The sequence below is a fragment of the Anthonomus grandis genome, chromosome 11 (genome assembly GCF_022605725.1).
Source record: "Anthonomus grandis grandis chromosome 11, icAntGran1.3, whole genome shotgun sequence".
In the NCBI taxonomy this organism is placed as follows: domain Eukaryota; kingdom Metazoa; phylum Arthropoda; class Insecta; order Coleoptera; family Curculionidae; genus Anthonomus; species Anthonomus grandis.
This window is the reverse complement of record NC_065556.1, coordinates 25,541,343-25,567,443: the sequence shown is the minus strand read 5'-3', so window position 1 is coordinate 25,567,443 and position 26,101 is coordinate 25,541,343. Positions and strand designations below refer to the sequence as shown.

Here is a 26,101-nt window from a genome sequence, read left to right as displayed (position 1 = left end):
ATCCTAGATCCCCATTGCTTCCAAAATAACCATTAAATAGAGGGACGTTAATTATGACACGATAAAGCTCAATAATTTGTTTTTTCATTATGCATTTATGCAAAAATGTTTTTAAGAGGAAAATTATACAATATATAATATAATAATAGTTAATAGTAAAAAAGATAAAAATAATTATGAATAACATTATTGTAAGAAAAAGTCTTCGCCCTCAGGGTCATTTACATCTGGAACCACCGTTTCATCCTCATCAATGGTTTCGTCACTACTTAGCAAACTTGTAAAAAAGAGCCGGCAGTCATCTGGGACATTTCCAGAATTGCAAATTTCTTTTTAAATATTTCAGCTTTAATGCTGAAATTTTCCTCTTTTCCTCGTGTAAGGGTTTAAGACATTTTTCTATGGAAGCAACTGTCACTCGTCTTCCTCTGTGTGGAATCATTATACTGCGAAAATCTTCATCAAAATCTGTTTTAATTTTCATTGTATTAGGGAATGCCTTTTCATACCTAATCCACTTAATATGATGCCAATTAACCACATTCCTTGTTTCGGTTGATCATAATTAGCTTTGCCAGGCTTTTTCAGTCAACAAAAGCTATGTCTTTTCTTTGAGAAGCTTCGTACTTCGGGTCATTTTTTTTTGCATTCCGAGCAATGGTTACCCATTCATGCGGCAAATAAACTGGGACATTTTTAGATGCAATTTCAATTCTTGCGTGCATTGATTCGCATTCCATTTGGCTGTGTCCTGAAACAAGAATTTTTGGTTAATGACCTCTATCACATCACACACAGGCAACAAATTGATTTTTATTTTGGCTTCCACATGTGTCACTAAAGAGCCTTACATTTTTGATGGATGTAGAAAGACTTTTGAGGTGGTGGAATAAACAAGATGCTATTTCGCATGGGCCACGTGAACCTTCTACTTCAGACCACATGTAGCATTTTCCAGAAATATCTTCACAGTTAAAAATAGTGAAATTGTATGTACTTCGTCTTGTAAAAAAGAATGGGGTTAGTGCGATCTGTTGGCACATACAATACTTGTTTCCAATCAAAATTGGCGGAATGTATTTCTTTAGGATTTTCCTTTGCTGCATCCTTATCCAAATTTTTTTCCTGTCTGGCTCTTTCTTTATTTTTAATGTGATCTTCATAGTTTTGCAGCAAATTTACTTTGATTTCCGTGTTAGCAGATTCATACGCTGTACATGTTGGACATTGATCTTTTCGAGGCTTATGGAATCATAGATTAAAATGAGAATTAAAAATATGGCAATAGAATGACTCCTTTAAACATTCCATATTTTCTTTGGCACAATCTTCTTGGTATAACCTGTGCATCTGCTTTAGGTTCAATTTAAGATCCAAGTACATTTTTTTGAGTCTTTTCTGCATTAATGAGAAGAGACTGTAGGAAGTTTCTGAATATGTTGTTTTAAAAAATTTACTGTATCTTCTGATATTTTAGAGGTACCATAACCGCCTCTCTTATCTTTTTCTGTGGTGTTACTATTTGGGACACGTTTTTTAATGGCAAAATTCAGAAATCCCTTTTTAACACCAAGGGTATTAAGTAGCATTGTTCTACATACATTTATTCTAGAATCCTTAATGCACGGATAAAATTTCATAGATTTGGATCTTCTTAAGTTGTTAGTGCCAGTTGTTCTTCTTTTACAATCGATAACCTCTACCAAATTATTTAGGAAATCTCGTTGCCTCTCAACATTTGCAAGATTCCAAAATGATGTAAAAATATTTATCCCTTCTTCCTGGCTAATACGAGTTTTGCATCTAATCCTAAATTGAAAAAAAAAATTATGATCTACGTTTAAAGAAGTGTCAATCAAGAATTATTGCATGGTTCACCTAAGAACCTGCCTGAAACGTGATTTCCTTTTGAGTTTATATATGGAAGCCCCGAATTCTTATTGTCTCTGCGAACATTTTTTTCCAAAAAGTGGAACATCTTTTCTTTTTATTTTTTGGTTCAACTGACGTATCTTTTGGTATTTGATTAGTATTTCTAAGTACTACGTGATTGTCTAAGCCACCATCATGTAAAAAAATTATAATTAACACCAAGAGTCGTTACTGTTTTTATTAACTTACCTGATTGGTCACTAGGAAGATAGTCTACATCTTCAAAGGTTCTTCGTCAAGTTCTGCTAAAAAATCATAAATAAGAATAATAATAGAATAAAAGAATTAATGAAGAATAAAGAAAATTAAATAATAATATTACTATTATTTATAGAGATAATTCTCATAATTATTACTGATTTTATTTACAGTTAGCTGATTGGCTGGTGAATTCGGGTTCTTTAGCAGAGACTGTATTTGAATCAGAGTGGTCCGAACAAAATGGTGCCTGATTAAGATTTTCTAAAAAGACATTTTTATAATTAAAACTCTAAAAAACTATATCTTTTAATAAAAATTTTAAGGAAAAGGTAGTTGTACTGTTGTACTTACGTATTGTAAAAATAATATTATTACGTTAATAATAATTGATATTGACAAACAAAACTCTAAAATCGCTTTAGCAGCATCACACACACTCATAAAATAGATAGATATAGATTTACGATTGATTTTTACGCAAAAACCATCCACAGTTTTTTTTACACGTTTTGTATTGCTATAAATAACTAATATAATACTAGATAATTTACAGAAACAGCCATAAGTAGGTACTTCTGAGAATAACTTTAGATACGAACTTAAGCTATCCTAAAAGTTAAAGAACAGTAGACCAATTTACTAAAGACAATAATAAGATATTGCAATACAATAAGTTAAAGATAGTAAAAAAACTTACCAGTAGTGTCCATATTTTCAGCGACGCCGACGTCAGGAATATTTTCTAAAGATGGTTGTTTGGGCAGCATCATTAATTTATTTTTTTGCCTCGACTCATTTTGCACAAGAAAAGTTTACACACGAACGCAATGCTTATCAAAACACAACTGACCGCTTAAACCGCTTAAAACGCTTAAACGAATTTAAAAACGTAAATGAAGCGTTCTAAATCAGCTGACACATGTGATTTTGGAGAGATATAAAATTCACAAAAATATATTTTCACAGTTCCAAAAGTAGCTATGTGATTTTAAATATATTTGGACCTCATAAAATAATTTGAAGAGTAGATAGACACTTTTCAAATTGCCAATTTTGGCGCCAAATTTAAACGATATAGCCCCTTTTCGAACTATTAGAAATCCTTAATTTCAACAAGGCTATGTAAATAGCTCAAAAATATCATATTAAATTTGGCCGAAAAACAACTTTTTGTTAGTTAAATGGTGTTCCACGTACTAGTTGTTGCTATATCTATAGCATTGATCTTTTATTCGTTTTTTTTCGATATTGAACTAACTATACTAACGTCTTGTTTGGACCCCATACATTACGAAAATATTGACCGCGATTCGAGCAGATCAAAGGGAATGCGAGCACTTTAAAAATTCGTAAAATGGCAATTTTTGATGATATTTTTAAGCTAAACAAATGGGCTCTAAAAATGCAAAATCTCGGTATGACCTTGTGGCCGATCGGGTTGTATTCAGAAGGGCAAAACTAAGTGGAACAGTTGAAATTATTATGTCGTCATCAAAATAGATATCTGGTGTTCACTATACATTCTTTTCTGTAATTAGCTTATTTGATTTTTTGTGCCTATATTAGGTTTAGTAGAATAGCTATTAAGCCAAATTGCGCCATTATTATTACTTGGTTTATGTAATATATCTGTTTAAATTTGATTATTATTATTATAAAAATTTTCGGGATACTTACTTGAGGAAATTTTTTTTTTCCAGAAATTAAATCTTAAGAGATAAAACCTTTCTTCCAGGAATTTCAATTGAGTTCTTAAAAATTGACATTTACCTTAACTGCCTGGACGGAATTAAAACACATTGTTTTATTCCAGGCAATTAAGTTCGTTTTTGAAAAAGGAAATTTCCTTCAACTACCTGGAATAAATAAATTATTTTTTTCCAATACAACACATTAAAAAAATGAATTGAAACGGCCGATAATGAACTATGGTTACAAAAACAAACGTATATAAAACAATAATAATTTCACATATAAAATGCGACAGTAATTATTATTATTATTATTTAACAGAAATACAGTACCGAGCAAAAGTAAAGAAACTTTTTTTTTATTTTTAAATTAATTTTAAAGTTAAATAAATTTTTTTTATTAAACTAGATAATAAAAATAAAACATAAACAATATAATTCTACTTATTATAAAGCCAGATGTAAATTAATTAAAAAAAAAACAGGGAGCAAAAATAGAGAAACACATATTTAAAGAAAATATATAATAACAACAAATTAATATTTAGTTGCATATCCCTTATTTTTAATAACGGCATCTTCTCTTCATAGATCCAATCAGATTCCCTAAGGTCTCCTTGGGTACAGAATGCCATGCAGCTTCAACTGCTTCAAACAACTCGTCTCCATTTTTAAATTTTTCGGGATGTTCCTTACGAATTTTTTTGTCTAGTAAATCCCATAGATTCTCTATGGGATTAAGGTCAGGACTCTGAGCTGGCCACTTAACAACAGTTATTTTTTTGTCCTCAAAAAATTTTTTTTATAATTTTAGCTGTATGCTTCGGATCATTATTGTCGTGTTGAAATGGCATGTTTTCCTCTGCATATGGCAACATATTATCAGTTAATATTTCTAAATATTTAAACCAATTTTGACAATGGGGCCCATTTTCATACCAGAGAAACAACCCCACATTTGTTCATTTCCTCCTCCATGCTTAATAGTGCCCAAAGTATACTTTGGATTAACTCCTTTATTTTTAGGACGCCTGACCCATAAAACTCCATCAGAAGAAAATAAATTAAACTTACTTTCATCCGAAAATAATACTGTATTCCATCTTGCTTCTGACCAGTTTAAATGGTCATGTGCAAATTGAAGTCGATTCTTCTTCGAAATGAAGGGTTTCTTGTCACTGTCCCTTAAACGTCTTCGAACTGTATGGACACTAATATTTACATCATCTAGTTGAGATTTTATATCCACTGCTGTGTTCAATGGATTTTTAAGAGCTAAGGATTTAATCTTTTCGTCAACTCTAGGCGTCGTTTTTCTAGACCTACCAGTTTTAGGTGGACTTATTAATGAGTTCCTAATGCGGTGTAACTTTATGGTTTCGGAAACGACTGAGCGGTTTAATCCTAACTGCTTAGCAATGATTGCTTGCTTAACACCCGATTGATATTTTGACCTCGAGGCATATTTACAGGTTATTCTTTATTAATTAACAAAATATTATGGTGTATTGCTTTCAATAAGCAAACATAAACTAAGAACTTTAAAAATGTTTCTCTACTTTTGCTCCTCATAAAATAAAGATAAGCAAATAGATTGTTTTTGTTGCAAGAATTTATAAATACCAAATATGTTTTTGCATTCCTTTGAACCTAAAGAAATAATGTGAGTATTTGTTTATTGGCAATAGTCGATTACTCTGGCTTTATATTTATTAAATAAAATGTTTCTCCACTTTTGTTCGGTACTGTATGTTACAATTCCCTTATTTTCCATTTATTGGGCTCTATTGTTTAATACTGCTATTGGTAAGTTTATATAAATTAAAATTTGTCGCTTTACTTATGATTTTTTAGCACTCAAGGCTAAAGTTAATCAAGATAGGCCTCTTTGCTGGCATCCACTGGACTGTCTTTCAAAAACTCACAATACACATCAAAGAAGAAGAAAGAGAAAGAAATATCCGATGAGGCGAAAAAAGGATACACAACCCAGGAGGTTGCCTAATTACACACTCTTCAGACAGTTTCTTGCTAAACTGTCTGAAGAGTGTGTGAGATTTATCGTGTCATAATTTACGTCGCTTTATTTAATTGTTATTTTGGACACATTGGGAAAGCAACATAAAATGTGAAATCAATACAAAGTAATTTATTTTAAATATTCAGTTTAGTTATTGTGCAAGAAATTGTTAAAAACATATAAAAATTTTACGACCCTTTATATCAAATTTGAAAATAATGGAAAACCCCGATAATTAACTATAGCTACGAACGTACATTTGTCCACATATAAAATACGAAAGTAAGCATTGTTTCCCATAGAAAAATGTACTCTTTGATGACTCCTTTTGTGTGGGGAGCAGTCACGACTGCTTGCTCCCTAATAATCCCGTTATTTTCCATATATTGGGCTCTGCTGTTCAATAACGCTATTGGTAAGTTCTTAAAATTGGAATAATTTTTTTTTTGATTGTGGCATTTTAGGTGTCAATCAAGTGGCAGCTCAAGATGAACCCATTGGATGGGATCCATGGGGTTTACCTTCAACGCGAATAAGAAAAGGCAAGAGAAGAAAGGGAAGAACCTATAAAGAGCCGCCCAGGTTTTCTGTTATTTAGATAAGTGCAATAAAGTATCAAGCATTTAGGGTTTTTATTATTTTATTTAAAAATGTATTTTTGCTTTTTATTTATAACTTGTTTCTTTATGTACATATATATGTAATTATTATTTTTTTATGTGATGTCTTTTTTTTTCTTTTTCCTGTTACTTTACAGCCTATTATAACTTTCTAAATTCTCAGTTAACGCCATAGTTGACCTTCGACGAGTTTAAAATAATAGCGTCCTTATTTATATTTAAAATATTGACAGATTTAAAAAATACTCCAAAAAATCACTTATTCAGCTTTATCGTAATAATTTAATAAAAAAAAAAAATTTCCTCAGGTAAGTATCCCGAAAATTTTATAATAATAATAATAATAATCAAATTTAAACAGATATATTACCTAAACTAAGTAATAATAATGGCGCAATGTGGCTTAATAGCTATTCTACTAAACCTAGTATAAACTTGACTGACTAATTGGTCAAAACTTTATTGTCTAAGCAAAACGATTAGAAAATAAATTTTTTTATTGTGTTGTATTGGAAAAAAATAATTTGTTTATTCCAGGTAGTTTAAGGAAATTTCCTTTTTCAAAAACGAACTTAATTGCCTGGAATAAAACAAAATGTTTTAATTCCGTCCAGGCAGATGAGGTAAATGTCAATTTTTTCAAGAGCTGAATTGAAATTCCTGGAAAAAAGGATGATTAATTAAATTCTTCCAGGCAGTTGAGGTTAGTTTCATAGGTCTGGAAAAATTAAGATAAACGAGTACTCAAAGACCTGGAAATAGGCGAGGATTAATAAAATTTTTAAACGCAAACTAACATTAGGGAAAAGGTCCCTATATTGGACCACCTAACAAAATACCTCTGTAAAATGAATTTTGTGAACCAAATTGTAACAAAAAAAATTGTACATAACTTTAGGCCCATTATAAATGTATAGAGCTTACAAAACAGGCTAAAATCTGTTCCTGTGGTTAGCAAAAAAAAACAAATCAAAATAGAGTCATTGGTCCAATTGAGGATACTGGTTTCCTAATTTGAACCGCAAGTTCCCTAAATTAGACCATGTCTATGTTTTTTTATTTTTAATGAAAAAACGTTAATTAAACTATTCAAATACAGTACAAAACTAAATGTAATTCTGAGATTAATTTACTAATATAACATATAGGCCTAAAATATTGGCTATATAAAAGAAAACAATCAGTCACTGTCAGACTCGCAATTTATACATTCATAGAACTCAGTATTGCGACCAGTGGTGCACTTTAAGTGTATCCACTTTTTGCACAAAACACAGCGTATCCACTCTTCCCCTGGACCAGCAAAAATGGAGATAGGCAAACGAGGCAAAGGCACTCTTCGTCTTCCGATTCCGATTCATTGGATGACTTTTGCGGCAAACGCCGTTTTCTCTTATCAGATTTAGATGCAGACGACTGTCCTTTAAAGGTCGGCTTTGAAGAAGAAAATAGCTTTTTAACGGTTTGAGGAGGTGCCACTTTTTTATGCTATTTTTCTTCAAGGGCATCGTTGTAGGGGCTACTAGTTATTATTGTCGTAGAACTGGAAGCTGCTGTGCGCGATTTTCGCTTTAAAATTGGTAGAGGAGATATTTCAGAAAAGAATTTTCTTTTTTGGGGCGATGGCGATGGCTTTACCGATATATCTGAGGATGTGGAGGCATGTTGGGATAGGCTGTTGATGTTAGTAAAAGTACTCTGGGATATTTTGTTTACTGAAGAGGTAATGTTGTCTTTTGGCGCATTTGTAGACTCGATGTTCACATTGGAAAGGCAAACGAAATCACTGTTATCTAACACATTTTGATCTTAAGGCCATATGCCGCATTTCGCAAATCCGCTTATAGCATTTCCCATTGATTCAGCTTTTGCATATGCTTCTCCCAGCAATCTTGATACCTGAAATTGCGTAATATTTTGGGTAGGGTGCGCACGAAGCCATTTATCTGCTGCTTGATTGTAAAATGAACTAAGGGGCTTAAAGAATGAGACGTCACAGGGTTGCAACCTGTGGGTAGTGTGTGCTGGTAGTAACAACATGATGATTCCATTATCCCTTGCTAAAGTTATGGCTTCTAAATTTTTTGTATGGATGGTATGTCCATCCATTATCAAAAGTACTTTCTTATTTTTAGATGGCTTCGCAAAATGAATCAAATGCCTTAGCCATTTTGCGAATAATTCACTTGTTATCCAGCCCGATTCTGAGCAAGCAAATTCTGTTTCTGGAGGTGCGCCTTCTTTGAGTTCATCTTTGAATCTTATTCGCTTGAATATAAGCATCGGTGGGACGTACATACCGGCAGCATTAATGCAGCAAACACATGTCGTGTTTACTCCACGTTCTCCGCTTGTAAGAGATCCTATTTGATGCTTACCCTTCTGTGCAATTATTTTTTGCGGTCTCTGGGCTGTAGAAAGGCCGGTCTCATCGACATTATATATCTCCGACGGACCAAACTTATGTTTATCGTAAAGAGCAGTGAGGCAATTAAAAAAAGTTTCAACTCTTTCCTTGCTGAACCCTACAGCCCTCGCCGCTGAAGTTGCCTCCGGCTGGCGAAGCGATAGCTCTTTGCATCTAGACATAAAATAATAATACCACTTTTTGCCCGCTCGTCCATTTTTAAACCTGTGCGGAATTCCATTCTCTTCGGCGGCATCGTATGCAAGTTTCTTTAAATCACTACGAGTGATTCCAAACAAACTTCTCTCAAGCTCTAGAACATGCTTTACTATCTCTTCCTCAATTTCTGGTGGAAGATCTGCGGCTCGTCCAAATTTTTTTTCACTTCCATGAACATGTTTTTTTTGTTGTCAATTCTGCGTTTTAAAGTTGCCTTCGGTATTTTATTCCTTCTAGCTATTTCATTTAAACCTATACCTCCATTTTGATGGGCAATTAAGACTTGTTTCATATCTTCCTCGTTCCATTTTCCATATTTTCCACGTTGTGACATATTTAGCTTAAAGAAAAAAAAAGTTGCTTAATTTGGACCGGTCCAAAATAAGAATTATTAAGTGGTTCAATTTAGGATAATATAACCTGACTTTAAAATAGTCATTTTTAAAACGGTTTTGTCGTGAAAAACAGGTAAACTATTAGGCGAAATAATAGGTGATAACATGTTTAAAATGTATACATAGGCAAATGACAAAGTAACTCACCAGTAAAAAAATAATGCCCTAAGAAGCTAACAGCAAAATTACATCAGCCAGCACGAAAACATAACACATGTTATTTCCCGAATTATCCGAACTATACAGATCTCTTGTTTCGGGCTGCGGCTACCAAATATATAAGCTATATCTACCGACCAACAAATGGTACCTGGCACAGTTTTTATTCGAATAAAGGCGATGGTCCAATTTAAGAGCCGGTCCAAAATAGGGACCTCTCCCCTACAAGCGGTAAAAAATATTATGAATCTCTGAACTTTCAAGGGTAAACCAGTATTGGCCACCTTGAAAATATCGTGAATTTTCCAAGCCTGGATATATCATGTACTTATAAATTTTTTCAAGGATTAACCAGTATAGCAGGGTTGTAACCCTGGAAAATGCTCTTACGTTTTTAGTCATTTCAGGCCGAACTAACCATACTCAGGATTTCTTAACCTACTACACGAGTCTTATTCTGAAAATGTTCGAAACTTAGTAAGTTTCTGAGAATATTTGAGAGATTTTCCGGAAATATTCTGAATATTTGACCAATACTATAGAAATATGCGCTTAAAAATTCTTGACTTAAATTAATTGGAGCCGAGTGAATAAGGAAATTCAAAAATAGGAGATTATACATAAATTTTTTTATTAGGTTGTATTGGAAAAAAATAATTTATTTATTTCAGGTAGTTGAAAGAATTTTCCTTTTTCAAAACTCAATTACCTGGAATAAAACCAGAATTTTAATTCCGTCCAAGCAGTTGAGGTAAAAATCAATTTTTTCAATAACTGAATTGAAATTCCTGGAAGAATGGATAATTAATTAAATTCTGCCAGGCAGTTGAACATTCTGAATACAAAACATTCTGAATATTTGACCAATACCATACAAATATGCGCTTGAAAATTCTCAACGTTTTCATATTTCAAAGTCAAAGGAATATTCATAATTTCTGAGTTATTCTCCTTAGACAACGAATGGACGCTAAGGATATAAGATAATCGGATGATGTACAAAAAATTGACTGGTCACGAATGAATAAGAAGATTCAATAATAGGAGATTATACATTTATAGAATAAATAAAAGACATTTAAACTGTGAATGGTCAAAACTTTATTGTCTACGCAAAATGACTAGAATAATTCATTTTTTTATTGGGTTGTATTGGAAAAAATAATTTATTTATTCCAGGTAGCTAAAGGATTTTCCTTTTTCAAAAACGAACTCAATTGCCTGGAATAAAACCAAAATGTTTTAATTCCGTCCAGGCAGTTGAGGTTAATGTCAATTTTTTCAAGAACTCAATTGAACTTCCTGGAAGAAAGGATAATTAATTAAAACTTCCAGGCAGTTGAGGTTATATTATAGTTTCATAGGTCTGGAAAAATTAAGATAAACCAGTACTCGAATGCCTGGAAATAGGCGAAAATTATTAAAATTTTTAAGCGCAAACCAATATGGAAAATGCTCTTACGTGTTTAGTCTTTTAAGGCCGAACTAACCATACTCGGGATTTCTTAATCTCCTACACCAGTCTTACTCTGAAATTGTTTGAAATTTAGTAAGTTTCTGAGAATATTTGAGAGATTTTTCGGAGGTTGAGTAAAGGAATTGTCAATTTTTTCCAAGCACTGAATTGAAATTCCTGAAAGAAAGGATAATTAATTAAATTCTTCCAGGCAGTTGAGGTTAGTTTCATAGGTCTGGAAAAATTAAGATAAACCAGTACTCAAATGCCTGGAAATAGGCGAAAATTAATAAAATTTTTAAGCTCATCCAATATTACAAGCTGGAAAAAATATTATGAATTTCTAAATTTTCAAGGGTAAACCAGTATTGGCTACCTTAAAAATATCATGAATTTTCCCAGGAAAATTAATCCTAAAAATATACTAATTTGCATTTTTCAAGGACATCACAAGCCTGGATTTATCAAGACTTATACATTTTTCCAAGGATTAACCAGTATTACAACCCTGGAAAATGCTCTTACGTTCCATACTCAGGATTTCTTGTTCTCCTACACCAGTCTTACTTAAAAAATGTTTGAAATTTAGTGAGTTTCTGAGAATATTTGAGAGATTTTCCGTACCAATACCATGGAAATATGCGCTTGAAAATTCTCAACTTTCTTATATTCCAAAGTCAAACGAATATTCTTAATTTCTGATTTATTACTGATAGAATGGAGACCATCAAAAGGTAAAATGAGATTCAATAATAGGAAATTATACACTTAATAGGAACGAATAAAACACATAAAAACTTTGACTGATCAAAACTTTATTGTCTAAGCAAAATGACCGCCTTAAATCCAGGGCCTTCGTGTGGTTAACTTTCGTCTCCAAGGTCTCCTGTTTTTCTTTTTCCGATCACCTGCGTTTCTCTTAGGCGGAACCGACGGGTTCTGAGGTTCAAGGTTGGCCACCACTTCACCGTTCCCATTAGGTGCTAAAAGAGCATTGACTGCAAAGGGTGAATGTTAATTTAAAAAACTTACCAATGGCATTATTGAGCAACAGGGCCCAATAAATGGAAAACAACGGGATTATTAGGGAGGAAGCAGTTGTTGCTACTCCCCACACACACGACGTTACCAACGGGTACATCTTTCTACAAAAAGTAATCATGAAGTTCCCACTTTATATGCTCAAATTTTAACTATTATTGCTTTACATTCGGTTGTAAAAATAGTTAATTATAAGGCTTTCCTATTGTTCCTGAATGAACAAATGCACTTTTTATGTCTTTAATAAATTGAAATATTTGATTTCTATATGCTGTTCATTACCTAGTAGCAAATTTCTCATTGTTTTAATTTAATTCTAAGTAAGATTTTATGTCAAGATTTCCCAACTCATTTATTTCGATCAAAACCCACACAAAACGCGAAAATTCGATATTCCAAAACCGAGGGAAAACTGTTGCTGCCAGCCTCCGGGGGTCGCGTTATTTTACATTACTATGGGCATAACACAGACGCGAACTACATAATATAAAAGCTCGAGCAACATTGTCTTGTTATTATTTCAATCCTATTTTCCAGTTTTATTTAAAATGATAATTTTATCTAATCTGATAAAATTCCAGGCTCAAAGTTTCAAAAATGATAATCATAATTAAAATAAAAAACCATGATACATTTTCCTACTATAAATCGTAGGTCCATTAGGGTTCTACCTTAACGTGGTGGTGAAATGAGTATCCGTCCTTCCTGCTCTTCGGAGCGACTATATAACCGACATTAAGCGATCCTATTACGCCATAAATTAGGATAAGCGTTCCGATTACCCGGGAGCTTATTTACTAATCAAAATCAGTCTCACCAGTGAGGAGCAGCGAGGTTATACTTTGGCCAAATTCTACGGGATATTTTGTTGTTTCTTTTTTTAGATATGTATGATTGAGTACCTATTTGGTTTTTTTTTAGTGCGTGAATTAGAATAATTTTGAATTTTTTTGGGAGGTTTCGGGAAAATTTGAAAGAAAAAAACATTGAAAGCCAAAAGCAGTTACTATTTTTTGAAAGAGTGATTTTTTTGTTATACGACACTTTGGTCAGATTTCATCATCAGCTTGGTTTTTCTGGAAGGTCCAAATAAAAAATAAATAAAAATCTTGATTTGAAGAATTTTGGATTTTTCTGGATTGTGTTTTAACTGTTTTCTGGATTAAAATGAATATTGAATTTAGTACTTCTCATAAAAATCTAATTTAAAAATTAATTTTTATATATTTTTTTTTGGTGAAACCTTAATTTTGACTAATCTGTTTTTATCCATATCCCTGGAATTTCAACTTTATTTTTTTAAATATTTCAAAAAATTAATGATGATAAGATTCAATTTTAATTTTAGGAATATGGATAAAAACGGTCTAATAAATATCGAAATTTTTTGAGAAAAAAAGTCCTTTTTTACTCTAAAAATTAGGTTTGAATAATAAAAAATAAAATAAAAATTCCAGGTAGATTTAAAAAAAAAAACGATTTTTTGTATTGATTTCGCTGAAATTTTTGATTTTTTTATTACAAACCAGTAGTTGTGCTTATTTATAAATAATTTAATTCTTAAGATAGAATTATTAAACATATTTTTGAAAAAGGATGTTTTTGTATTCTAGAAATTATGGTTCATTAATTAAAAAATCAAATAAATATATTGAAAAAAAAAATTTTATTTAAAGCTTTTATTATCCATATCCCTGGAATTTTGACTTTATCTTCTAATATAATATAAAAATTCCAGGTACATATTTGGAAAAAAAAAATTTTCATTTGAAGGTGTGTTTATCCATATCCATATAAAATATTAAATTGTTTTATTACAAAACAGTGTTTGTGCTTATTAAGAAAATAATTTAATTTTTAAGATAGAAACGTATTAAATTTTTCTGTTCCTTGTTTTATTTCAAAATTGTTTTTGAAAAACGCCTTTTTTGTATTCCACAAATTGATAATTAAGAAATAAAAAAAAAATTAATTTTTTATTTAAAACTATTTCTATCCATATTCCTGGAATTTTAAAAACTGATTTCAAACCCGTTTAACTTTGATGAAAATATCAATTTTGATTTTTAAATGATTTATTAAATCAGAAAGAAATGAAAAAAAAAATTCATTTGTTCCAACAACGTTATTATTTATTTTTACAAACCAGTCGTACATTAATGGGGTCCATGGTGGCTAATTAAGTTTCTCTGTTTTTGGTTTATTTTCAAATAATTTTTGAAAAAAGTATATTTTTTAACTTGAAAAGGTATTTTTGAATTAGAAAATAAAAATCTGAAAAGTTAATTTTGTATGAGATCTACATACAGTGTGGTGACTTTAACTGGAATAAATTCAGTTAAAACTAATCAAAATTTATCTCGCAAAATTCTTGAGACCCGTCAATTTTTATTTATTTTTTTTTTCACATTTCAAGATAGTTTTTGTATTTTTTCACTTACAGGGGGGGTCCAAATTAACCCCAACTTGTTTTTGTAAACGGAAAGCCACTTTTTTAAACTCTCATTGAAAAGAACCCTTTTTCTTGACTAAATTGCCCTATTTACTTTTGTGATTATCTAAAGGAGAAATACAAAAAAAAAATAAAAACCATTAAATTATTAAAAGTTGCGTTTAATGTATAAGATGCTCAAAATGAGCACCATTTACTTGTTGGCAAAGCCCAAGACGATAATAAAATTCGTTTCTGACATTTTCTAACACTTCTGGAGATATTTGTCGGATTTCTTGCCTAATACGTTCTTTGAATTCGTCTAGGTTTCCTGGTTTGCTCATATAAATTTAACTTTTCAAATGTCCCCACAGAAAAAAATCAAGTGGGGTGAGATCGGGAGAACGTGCCGGCCACTCGATTGCACCCCTTCTACCAATCCATCTGTTTGGAAAAATGTCATCTAAAGACTGGCATACATTACGGGCATAATGTGGGGGAGCACCATCTTGTTGCATCCAGATTCTTTCATCATACAAATCTGGATCGAACTGACTCGGATATAAGGCACGTAAGACTGGAACTAGTTCATGTTCAAGAAATTCTAGATATCTTTCCCCAGTTAAAGTATCATTGAAGAATATGGGCCCTATAACTTGCTCGCCAATTATTCTAGCCGAAACATTAGTTTTCTGGGGATATTGTGTATTAGTTTCCCTTACCCAGTGTGGGTTCTCGTCAGACCAGTAGCGACAGTTCTGCTTATTAACATGGCCATTTAGGGTGAATGTAGCCTCATCAGAAAAAAGGATCCACTCCGAAGATATGCGATTTTCGTCAATGGTGTTCATCATTAATTCACAGAACTGAACTCTGCGATCTGGATCGTCTTCCAATAACTCTTGAACGGGTTGCATTTTATAAGGTCGTTTGTTTGCACTTTTTAAAATTTTTAGCACAGATTTATGATGAATAGAGTTTTCGCGAGCTACTCTTCTGGCTGCAGTTACCGGATTTTCTTCCATCGCTAACAATACATTTAATTGGGTGTTTTTATCGATTTTAGAAGACCTTTGTCTTGAAACATCCCTCACGTGCGCAACTTCTCGAAATCTGCTTTCGATTTTACTAACCGTACCTTGGTTAATAGCTGGATATTTCTGCCTGAATAAGTGGACAACCTCTAGCTGAGTACGACTTCTGTCCCCATAACCAATCATCATTAAGATTTCAATCTTGTGGGATTCCGATAAATAAGGCATTTTTTCAATATAAGTTAACTTATTTAACAACTGGTTGAAATTCACTTTAACAGTGACACTACAACAATGTCAGGAAATGTCTCGATACCAATAAAATAAACAAACACGCCAAAAATTTACCAACACAAAATATTTCGAGGCTTTTAATAATTTAATGGTTTTTTTTTCGTATTTCTCCTTTAGATAATCACAAAAGTAAATAGGGCAATTTAATCAGGAAAAAGGGCTCTTTTCAATGAGAGTTAAAAAAAAGGGCTTTCCATTTGAAAAAAAAAAGTTTGGGTTAATTTGGACCCCCCCCTGTAGGTGAAAAAATACAAAAACTATCTTGAAATGTGAAAAAAAAAAAAACAAAAATCGACGGGTCTCAGGAATTTTGCGAGATAAAATTTTATTAGTTTTAACTGAATTTGTTCCAGTTAAAGTCACCACACTGTATAAAAAAACATTCATAATTTGAAAAAATATCGGATTTTATTAATTTATATTGAAAAACCAAGACTGCTTGCAACTTTTTAAAGGAACAATTAATTTTGCAAAATAAAAATGGTTCATTTTATTTTTACTAAATTTGTACTAAAGTAACTTTCATTAAAATAAATAACATAAAGATTACGTAGACGTATTTGAAAAAATTTTTTAATAAATGCATACAACGAAACGTTATATTTTAAAAATAAACCTCCTTAAAGGTACCCCAAAAAGGTATTTTTAATTTTTCAAAAATATTTAAAAGTAAGACCGAAAAAGCATAAAATTTTTCAATTTTTAAAAAAATATATTTATAAAATTATTTCTTAAAAGATACCTGTACATACAAGCCTAAAATAAAGGCTTTACAATAACTTTACATATTTGCCATTTTTACAATTTTGGTGTTTTTCAGGTCCCTTTGCTTAAAAAAAACCTTAATAAAATTATAAAACTAATATAAATTTTTTTTTAAATTGAGAACATGTTTAATATGTCCCAGAATTCAAAATTCTACATCAAAGACAAATAAAATAATCTAATTTTTGCAAAAAGAAAATCAAGCAAAATCCTTTTTTTTTCTAATCTGTAGGATAATAAAATAAAAGAAAATTGTAAATTATTTATTTTTTTAGGGAAATCTTTTACAATTTTACTGGGTATAAAAAATTAAAAAGAGAGATAACGATATTAATTCTAGACATGTATTTAGTTCAATATTATAAAATATATATATTTCTGGTCTAAAAAAATTAAATCCCAATTAAATGTCATATTTATTTAGCATAAATAGCTACCATGCCAAAACCAATAACTTTCCCAAAAAATAAAAATTCATGCAACAAAAAAACCCATAATTTGTATACACTTAATGCCCTTTTGTCAGTAAGAGTAATTTTTTTTAAAACCCCCAGAAATTTCTCAAAAATTTCGAAATATTTAAAACATAATTAAATTTGAAGAAGTAGCCCATACTTGCAGTGGAGTTAATATGTCAAAGGGTAACTAAAATAGTTTCGGTTCTAGGATAATTATCCTAGTGTGGTAATTTAGACTGTTTATTCACTTTCTCATGCATCTTAATATGCCCTTTTTATTTATTGTTAGTAATTTTAACCTTTGACCTTGCCAGAAGCACTGTGGCTTTTTATGTGTTGTGATGAAAACCCTCATTGTATATCCCTGATGATGGACATCTTATATGTCCGAAACATGGAGGATAGATGGTTTTTCTAATAAATTTAGTGGAGGATGACTGAAACTATTTTAGTTACCCTTTGATTATTAAATTTGTTAAATACGCACTTTTGAAATTTTGGGAAAAAAAAAATTGGATTTTAGGTACTGCTTTTTTTTAAAAACCAGAATTACTTTCTTGGGGCACTGTTTTAAGGCAATAATTTTATTTAATAGGTACAATTTTATCATGAATTTCAGTTTCTTTATATTTCTACAAGAAAATTATCAAACTGAGGCAACTGTGAATTGCAACGTTACCTGTCAATAATTCATTTAGTCTACTTCATACTTCACTACTTAAGGGTGAATTTATGTTGTTGTAGGCAATTAATTCCAAGCAGTTTTGAAGTAATTTTTTTATTGTTTGCAATATTTGTCTCTTCCAGGCATTTAAAGCATAAAATAGCTTTAATTGCGTTGAAAATTGATCCAAAAGTCTGGAATATAATTATAAAAACCAACTGAGGACAAGAAATTACTATCCAAAATAAATAGCTTCACAGCCAGAAACATTATAAAAGATTCATGGAATTTAGTACGTAAAATTCTTGGAATAAATTAAAGTAATTATTTTTTATCCTAAATATTGACAAAAAAAATTAAAAACTGGGATTAACGATTTAATTTATAAATAATTCAAGGGATGTATTTTTAAAAAACGAAACGCCGAAAAATAAAATTATGTCCCAAAAATGCGTAAAAAGTGTATTAAAGGATTAAAGTTGTTTAAAAATTTAGATGTTTATAGCAATTAAATCCAAAACCGATGCAATCTACAAAAAAAATATTATTTTCAAAAACATCATTTTTAATAGCAAAACATACAAAAACCAAAAAGTTCGTTTTTTTCTGGTAATTTTGATTTTATTTTTGACTAATGAAAGGTAGAAATAGAAAAAAATAAAACAGACTATTTTTAAAATATCATAAAAATTTCCTTAAAAACCATAAAATAGAAGAATAAAAGAATTGAACTGTTCCTATTTTATTAAAAAAATCCATTAAAAAAAATTAACAATATACAGTAATATTAATTAAACATTTTATCCTTTAAAACCCTCCAGATAAAATAAACCTAATTACCTAAATTGCACCGTATTATTCTCAAATTAATTAAGTATAAGTAAGCCCAGTTGAAGATCATCCCGTTCTTTCCAGACATAATACTAAACTTCCGGACGACGTTCGTTAATAAAAAAGGAGAAGTAGTATCCGACTGGAAATCAATTTCAACAAACTACTTAAAAAGCTGGTTCGTCGTGGACCTCCTCGCCGCCCTCCCTTTCGACCTCCTCTATGCCCTTTATGGAGAAGAGGTAAGGAAAAAGTGCAATTTTAGCAAGATTTCGTCGTGTGTGTTTGTCATTTACTTTTCTCAGATTTATAGGCATTTTTTTAATTAAAAACTTCAACTTATACAACAGCCCTTTTTTTGGGCAATTTGCGACAATTTTTTTCTTGTTTTAGTCGGGCCCAACGCACACCCACCTAATAAAACTCACCAGATTATTAAGATTGCTTCGACTCCTTCAGAAAATCGACAGGTACTCCCAGTACAGTGCTTTAATACTGACCCTTTTGATGCTCTCTTTCACCCTTGTGGCCCACTGGTTGGCCTGCATTTGGTACGTTATAGCCGAAGAAGAGGTTGAGACTGATTTGGGTAAGTCAATTATTTATTTTGACATAATAATGATAATTTTAGCATGGCAGACCTGTGGATCCATGAGGGTTTTCTTCGTGCCTCTAAGCCTCCATCTTGATTTAATTACGGTCATAATAATAAACGAAGATTTGAATTTCACCCTTAAACGTCCCCTTAGGGCTTAATTTTCACCCAAAAAAGGGAAAATTTGATTTTCGCGGAGGCGTCATGAGCACGTGGTTCATAAAAATAAACGAAACACGAAGCCCGAAAACGAAGTCACTGAAAGCTTAATAAATATTCCATTAAAGCCCCGTTTCATTCCCTATTATTAGGCCACAAGCAGCATAAATTTTCGCAAGCAATTTTCCATTCTGCTGAGTAAATTTTAGGGCTTTTCTAGGGGAAAATATCCCCAATTTAGGGCTGCCTGCGGTCTTGCAACTCGTAGATAAAAGGGTGGATTTTTAAAACGCACTGTACACGCTCGAATAATTAAATTAGATTTTTCAGATGCCTCTTTGGTTATCTTATTTGACAATTCCGGATTAGCTGATATTAACGGCATAAATGATCATTAACCGAGACAATATATTAATTAACACTTAACAGACTCTGGATATAGATCTTCATTATCTTGGTAATATTGTGCATGTAGCCAGGCTTTATGGAAAAAACATGGAAATTTATCATCGAGGTTCGAAGAAAATCTTAAGAGGAAATTAATTATTTTTTTTTTAAAGAGCCCCTATTAAATTTTGTTTTACAAACATATTGAAAAATTGGGAAAGAACAAAAAATTTGGCAACATTGCGTACTGTTGCCATAAAGAGTGATTTAATTCAGACACATCAGAGGCGTACTTTTCGTGTTTTGCCTATTTTTTAGGAAATATGTTTTAAAAACTGAAAATTGGCTTTTCCAAGTTTTTCAGCTTATTTATCAGTGATTAATTTAAAACTGTTGAAAAACGTGTTTTTTATTGAAAAAATGGATTTAAAAATGACACTTAATATTTCAAAATGGCGCACGTTTGCCATCTTGAGAAAAAAATTAAAGAGACTTCTATTTTAAAAAAGGTCGAAATTTTCAGATTATTTATCTGAGCCACGCCCAAAAATTGTTTCTATCCAGAGAAAAGAAAGTATTTCTTAATATTTAATTTTTTTTAAAGTTTCGTGGAATTTTGAACTTTTTTAACGATTTTAATATTCGAAAATGGTAGACGGACGCCATCTTGGAGAAAATAAGGCGCAATTCACACAGAACGGGCGTATGGGGGTGGCGTGGTAGACGCATGTTCCATTTGCATCTTCGCTTACGGGGCAATACAGATAGAAATGGCGTGACACAGGCGCGATAAGTCACGCCACCGCCACGTCACTTACACTAGTGGTAAATGCCATATACCAAACAGCGGTTTATATTGCTTCTTTTTGTCTATTTGGTAAAATGCTTATTTATTTAATACGAGTTCAAATGTCCAAAAAACTCAAAAGATTGTTGCTCAAGAAGCAAGTAGGGTCACTAACAATTGGAGAACGCGGATTTCATACAACTGCTGTGATTTGCGTAAGCAGCATTGATAACTATATCCCTCCAGCTCTAATTTTTCCTACCAAAAAGAAAAATTAACTACTTTACGATGGAGCACCTCAAGGAACGCTTAAATTGTATAATAAACCTGCCTATATGATAATACCATTATTTTTTAAATGGATTAAACATTTTGTTCAACATGTTAGACCCACTTTCGATAATAAAGCCCTGCTAATTTTGGATGGGCATACAAGTCACAAAGATTATAGTGCCCTAAAATATGCAAAAGAAAATTATGTAGTGGTTTTTTGTTTACCAGCGCATTGTACCCATAGACTTCAACCACTAGATGTGTCATTTTTTGGACCTTTGGGATCCTATTATGATCAAGAAGTAACGAACTGGTTAAAAGCAAATCCTGGGAGGACAGTGTCGATGTATTACATTTCTTCACTGTTTGAAAAGGCGTACAATAAAGCAGCCACTGTAGGAATTGCTGTTAGTGGTTTTAGAGCAACCGGTATTTGCCCACTAAATCCACAAATTTTTCCAGATCATCTTTTTGCCCCCAGTTTAGTAACATCGCTGGTTGAGGACACCGAAAACACGGATATTGAAAATGCAGGTAAAAATTCACCTAACAAACATAATGATGATAAGGATGACAATAACTAACCCGGATGCTCGAAGGACAGTGGCTGTTCAACTTTCGGTAAGGTCCCTACTTCGAATAATAACGGAAATAAAATGGCAAATATATCGAAAATAGATAAAATTTTAGAAGAAATACACCCCAAACCTGTAGCTAAGATAGCAATAAAAGAATCAAGAAAGGAGTCTGAACAATTTCTCCATTTATTAACGAGTTAAAAGAATTCGAAATAAAAAGAAGAGAAAGAGAAGTCAGGAAAAGTAATCGAGCCCGGGTTACCAAACAAGTTTTTCATGATTCAGATGAAGAACTTAAACCTTTTGGAAATGAATCAGAGGACGAGGATGATCCAGCGTACATCTACTGCAATGAAGTTTTCAGTAGATCTAGGTCTAACGAGCAATTGATAAAATGCCAACTCTGCAAAATGTGGGCTCACACTGACTGCGCAGATGTGTCAAAAAAAACCAAGCAATTTATTTGTGATGCATGCAAAGATTAGTTTAAGCAAATGTATTTTTTAAAGGGTGGGATCTTTAGAATAATGTTTTCCTTTTGTTCTTTATGATTTTATTTGTGTTTTCATTAAAAGTTTACTTTATATACATTTGTTTAATAAATGTTTTAAACCGTACATATCTTTTGTTTTGAAATTTAATGTCATTATGAATATGTATGTCATTTTGCCTACCTGCCTATGTTATCTTGCCTACACAGTGGTGGGCAAAATGACACTTTGAGGTATTTGTTAAATATTTTATTTCTGGTGAACATGACCTGCTTTTAGTCTTAAACTTTTTTATATATAGTTTACATACACCAATAATATTTTAAACATTAGAATAATGCGTTTAACATTTTTTGAAAAAAAATTATGCGGTCTTAAACACAAAGTATGCCATTTTGCCTTACACTCCCCTAATCAAACTTGAAGACCAACTAATTATCTACAATTCTCTATTAAAATAACTGTTATTAGATCAACAGTTTAGGAGATACATCTATTTAAATTTCATCTCACATCAGTAGTCCTTTGCTGCATCATGCTCGAACATTTAGGTTGATAACTCTTCATCCACTAAAGCCAGAGTCTTGAAATAAACCTCACTTGATTTATAATGCTCGACTTGAAATGTTTTACCGATAACGGTTCCTTTCCCACACACATATATATAACAGCAATTTTAATAGTTAAAAACATAAAAAGAATTATTGCCGCCGTATTCCCGTCCAGTAAGGGTCGTTCGATGGCTTTTATTTGCCCGTACAATTGGCTATAAATTGTTTTTCACCCTTGAACAGTCCATTGGAACCGTGTAACCGGGAGAACGTCTAATGAATATAAGCAGCTTTTAGCGAAAATCCCCCCAGAGAATAATAAACGAGAATTTAAGTGATTTTTTTTTTATTTTAACTTTAAACTTTAATCGGAAATTAGGTTTGATGGAAAAGAAAATGGATTTACTCAATTTCATCTCTCTAGTTAGCCAATAGTTAGAATAAATTATTATTTGATCACGAATTCCCCCAATACCTATATTTCATTATACGATATCTTCTATATTATAAAGCGAAGCCCTCAAGACACCTGCTGAATCGCTGAAAGGACGTAACTCCTCCTAATTAGTGAAGTTTACATTATAACGCAAAGTTGCTGTGTAATTAAATGTAAATTAACGGATGTGAACCCGTGCCTAAGCGTTTCCCTTTGACCTCTTTAACTTTCGTTTTATTACAAGGGATAAATCAGCATTAAGGTGTGAAAATCTCTAGGGAAAAACAATGAAAATTTTGATAAACTGAAAGTCGATAATACAACATTTCTAAAAAAAAATCCAATTTTCTCTTACAGGTTGGTTAAGGGCTTTGGCAGATAGACTGAAAATAAACGACGTTGCCAACATATCGAACGCCAACGCTTACGTCACGGCGTTGTACTTCACCTGTTCCAGTTTGACCAGCGTGGGATTTGGCAACGTCAGCGCCAACACCACGAACGAGAAGATTTTCAGCATTTGCGTCATGCTTATTGGGGGTAAGTTTTTTTTTATATTGAAACAAGTTCATATTTATAAGAAGAAGAAGAAGAAGAAGAAGACGAAGATGTTCAATAGCATGTTGAACTGTAAACAATCAAGGGTTCCTGGAAGAAAAATAGTAATTTCTATGTTAAGTTAAGTAGTGTCGAGGAGATGGAATCAGTGTTGCTATAGAATAAAAAGATCTTCTCTAGGATGATTGACTATGTGAAGAGAGGAAGGCACAATTATAAAATTGCTGATATCTTCCTTGGTAGTTGATCTACAGTAATGAGCAACATAACCAAAGTTAAAGTGTAACTAATTATCTACAAGACGCTGTTAGAATGAATATTATCGGCTTAGCGGTTTAAAAGATATAGCCTTTTAAATTTTGCTTTATGTCAGCAGACCCTTGCTGCATCAAGCTCCGAGATTTTGGTTCGTAACTCTTGATCTACCAAAGTGAGAATCTTTAAATAAACTTCGTTTGATTTATAATGACTTACTTTCAAATGCTGGTAATATCCATAAAAACTCCAAACCCAATACCAACAAAGATATTTAATATGTTGTTCATCATAGGTCTGTTTTAAAGAGGTTACAACAAAAAAATTGCTTATATCTTTTTTTCTAGTTGAATGATAGTCTTGAGCAACATAATCAAAGTTAAAGTCCAACTCACTGTCTACAATACTGTCGTCGAATGATTAATATCAGAATTATAGTTTGGGAGATATAGCAATTTGAATTTTGCTTCACGTCAGCAGACCATTGCTGCGTCAAGCTCAGAGGTTTTAGTTGATAACTTTTGACCTACTTAAAATAAAGTCTTCAACTAAATCAAAAACCTACTTAAAAAAATTGGTTATATTTAATAAAATTCCAAACCAAATATCATTAAAGATATTTGATGTGTTGTTCACTAGGTCCGTTTGAAAGAGGTTAAGACAAGATTTTATGCCCTAATAATAACCCAATGAGACCTATTTCTAAAGAGGAAATTGAATAAGCAATAAAGAATATAAAAAATAATAAAGCCCCTAGAGAGCCTAGGAGACATAATTACAGCTGAACTTCTTAAATATGGTGGCGATACAATTATAACACAGCTGCAAAATCTCACTAAAACTATATGGAAAAAAGAAGATATCCCTGATGACTGGAAGGATAGTATTATCTTATCGATCCACAAAAAAGGCAATAAAACGGTCTGTAAAAACAATTCAGAGAGATAAAACTCATTAATGTAGCCTATAAAGTCCTACCAAACGTAATTTTACTAAGACTAACCTCCTTCAGCAAAAAAATATTGTGAGACTACCAGTGGGATTTCAGAGCAAACAGGTCAACAACAGACCACCTGTTTACCATTAGGCAACTGCTTGAGAAGATTTGGGAATTTAACCAAGACCTCCACTGAATATTTATAGATTTCCAGCAGGCTTGCGATAATGTAAAAAAGGGTTAAAATAGGGCATAAAATGCTTAGAGAAGAAGAGGTTAAACACAAAAATTGCTTATAACTTCTAGGGTACTTTATCTTAAGTCTGAAGCTACATATACGGATTTTCTACAGATTTCCGTTTAAATCATTGACATTAGATCGATAGTTTAGGAGATGTAGCTTTTTGAATCTTGCTTTACGTTAGCAGACCCTTGCTGCGTCAAGCTCAGAGTTTTTGGTTGCTAACTCTTGGCCTACTGAAGCTAGAGACTTCGAATAGAGACTTCGCTTGATTTACTTTTAAATACTGATTATGCTCATTAAAATTTGATCCAATACCTTGGAAGATATAGTGCCTCTTTCAAAGATGTTACAGCTAAAGAATGCTAATATCTCCTTTGGTAGTTGATCTACAGGCTTGAGTAAGATCACTAAAGTTGAACACTAACTGATTATCTAAATGCTTAACGTCAGCAGACTATTGGCTAGTCAACGTCAGAGTTTTTGGTGATGGCTCTTGATCTACTGAAGTTAGAGACTTCAAGTAAACTTCATTTTATTCACAATGATCTATTTTCAAATTACGACAATATTTATTAACCCAAAACCATGGAAGGTATTTAAGGTGACCAATATTCTACAACAATCCACTAAAATAATTTTTTTCGGATCAATAGTTTAGGAAATATAGCCATTCTAATTTTGCTTCCCGTCAGCACACCCCTGACGTGTTTAACCTAAGTGTTTTTAGTGGATAACTCTTGACCTACTGAAGCTAAAACATACAAAAAAAGGTTTTGTAAAAAAAACATCTATATGATCAATTCAACATTGTTTAATGCATTAATATTTTCTCAAATTAATATGAAAAATTGCCCTTTTGGTTTTTCTTATTTCTCTGCATTCTCCTCTTTTTTGTGGGCACAATATCCCAAAAAAATATTAATATTTTAATTTTAAAACTTACCAATGGCATTATTGAACAAAACAGCCCAATAAATGAAAATATGGGAATAATTAGAGGCAATAGTCGTAGTTGTTTCCCATATACATGACGCTATCATAAAATTCATCTTTTTGTAGGGAATTATTATTCACTATGTATTTGAGTCACTGTTTTATAGGAACAAACAATGAGAGTCGCTGATTGCAACAATCCTTGGAAATTCCCATAAACTTTTATCGAATTCGTATTTAAAAACGTAATGGGAGTCAATGCGTTTTTTTTAAATATAAAACCGATGTTTTTTTTTGGT

General features: G+C 31.8%; 1 protein-coding gene and 1 long non-coding RNA gene across 4 annotated transcripts in view; both read left to right on the top strand.

The window, feature by feature from the left end:
* LOC126742503 (potassium voltage-gated channel subfamily H member 8) overlaps positions 1-26,101 on the top strand; it is a 115,902-nt gene that overhangs the window by 72,517 nt on the left and 17,284 nt on the right. For all 3 annotated transcript variants that reach the window (XM_050449150.1, XM_050449149.1, XM_050449151.1), the window contains exons 7-9: positions 18,703-18,860; positions 19,012-19,207; positions 23,233-23,415. In XM_050449150.1, the coding sequence (XP_050305107.1) occupies positions 18,703-18,860; positions 19,012-19,207; positions 23,233-23,415 (537 nt within the window). The remainder of the gene's footprint in view (positions 1-18,702; positions 18,861-19,011; positions 19,208-23,232; positions 23,416-26,101) is intronic.
* On the top strand, positions 5,483-6,562 carry LOC126742516 (uncharacterized). Its single transcript, XR_007662583.1, has 3 exons — positions 5,483-5,630; positions 5,679-6,259; positions 6,309-6,562. It is a non-coding gene; the product is annotated as an uncharacterized LOC126742516 (long non-coding RNA).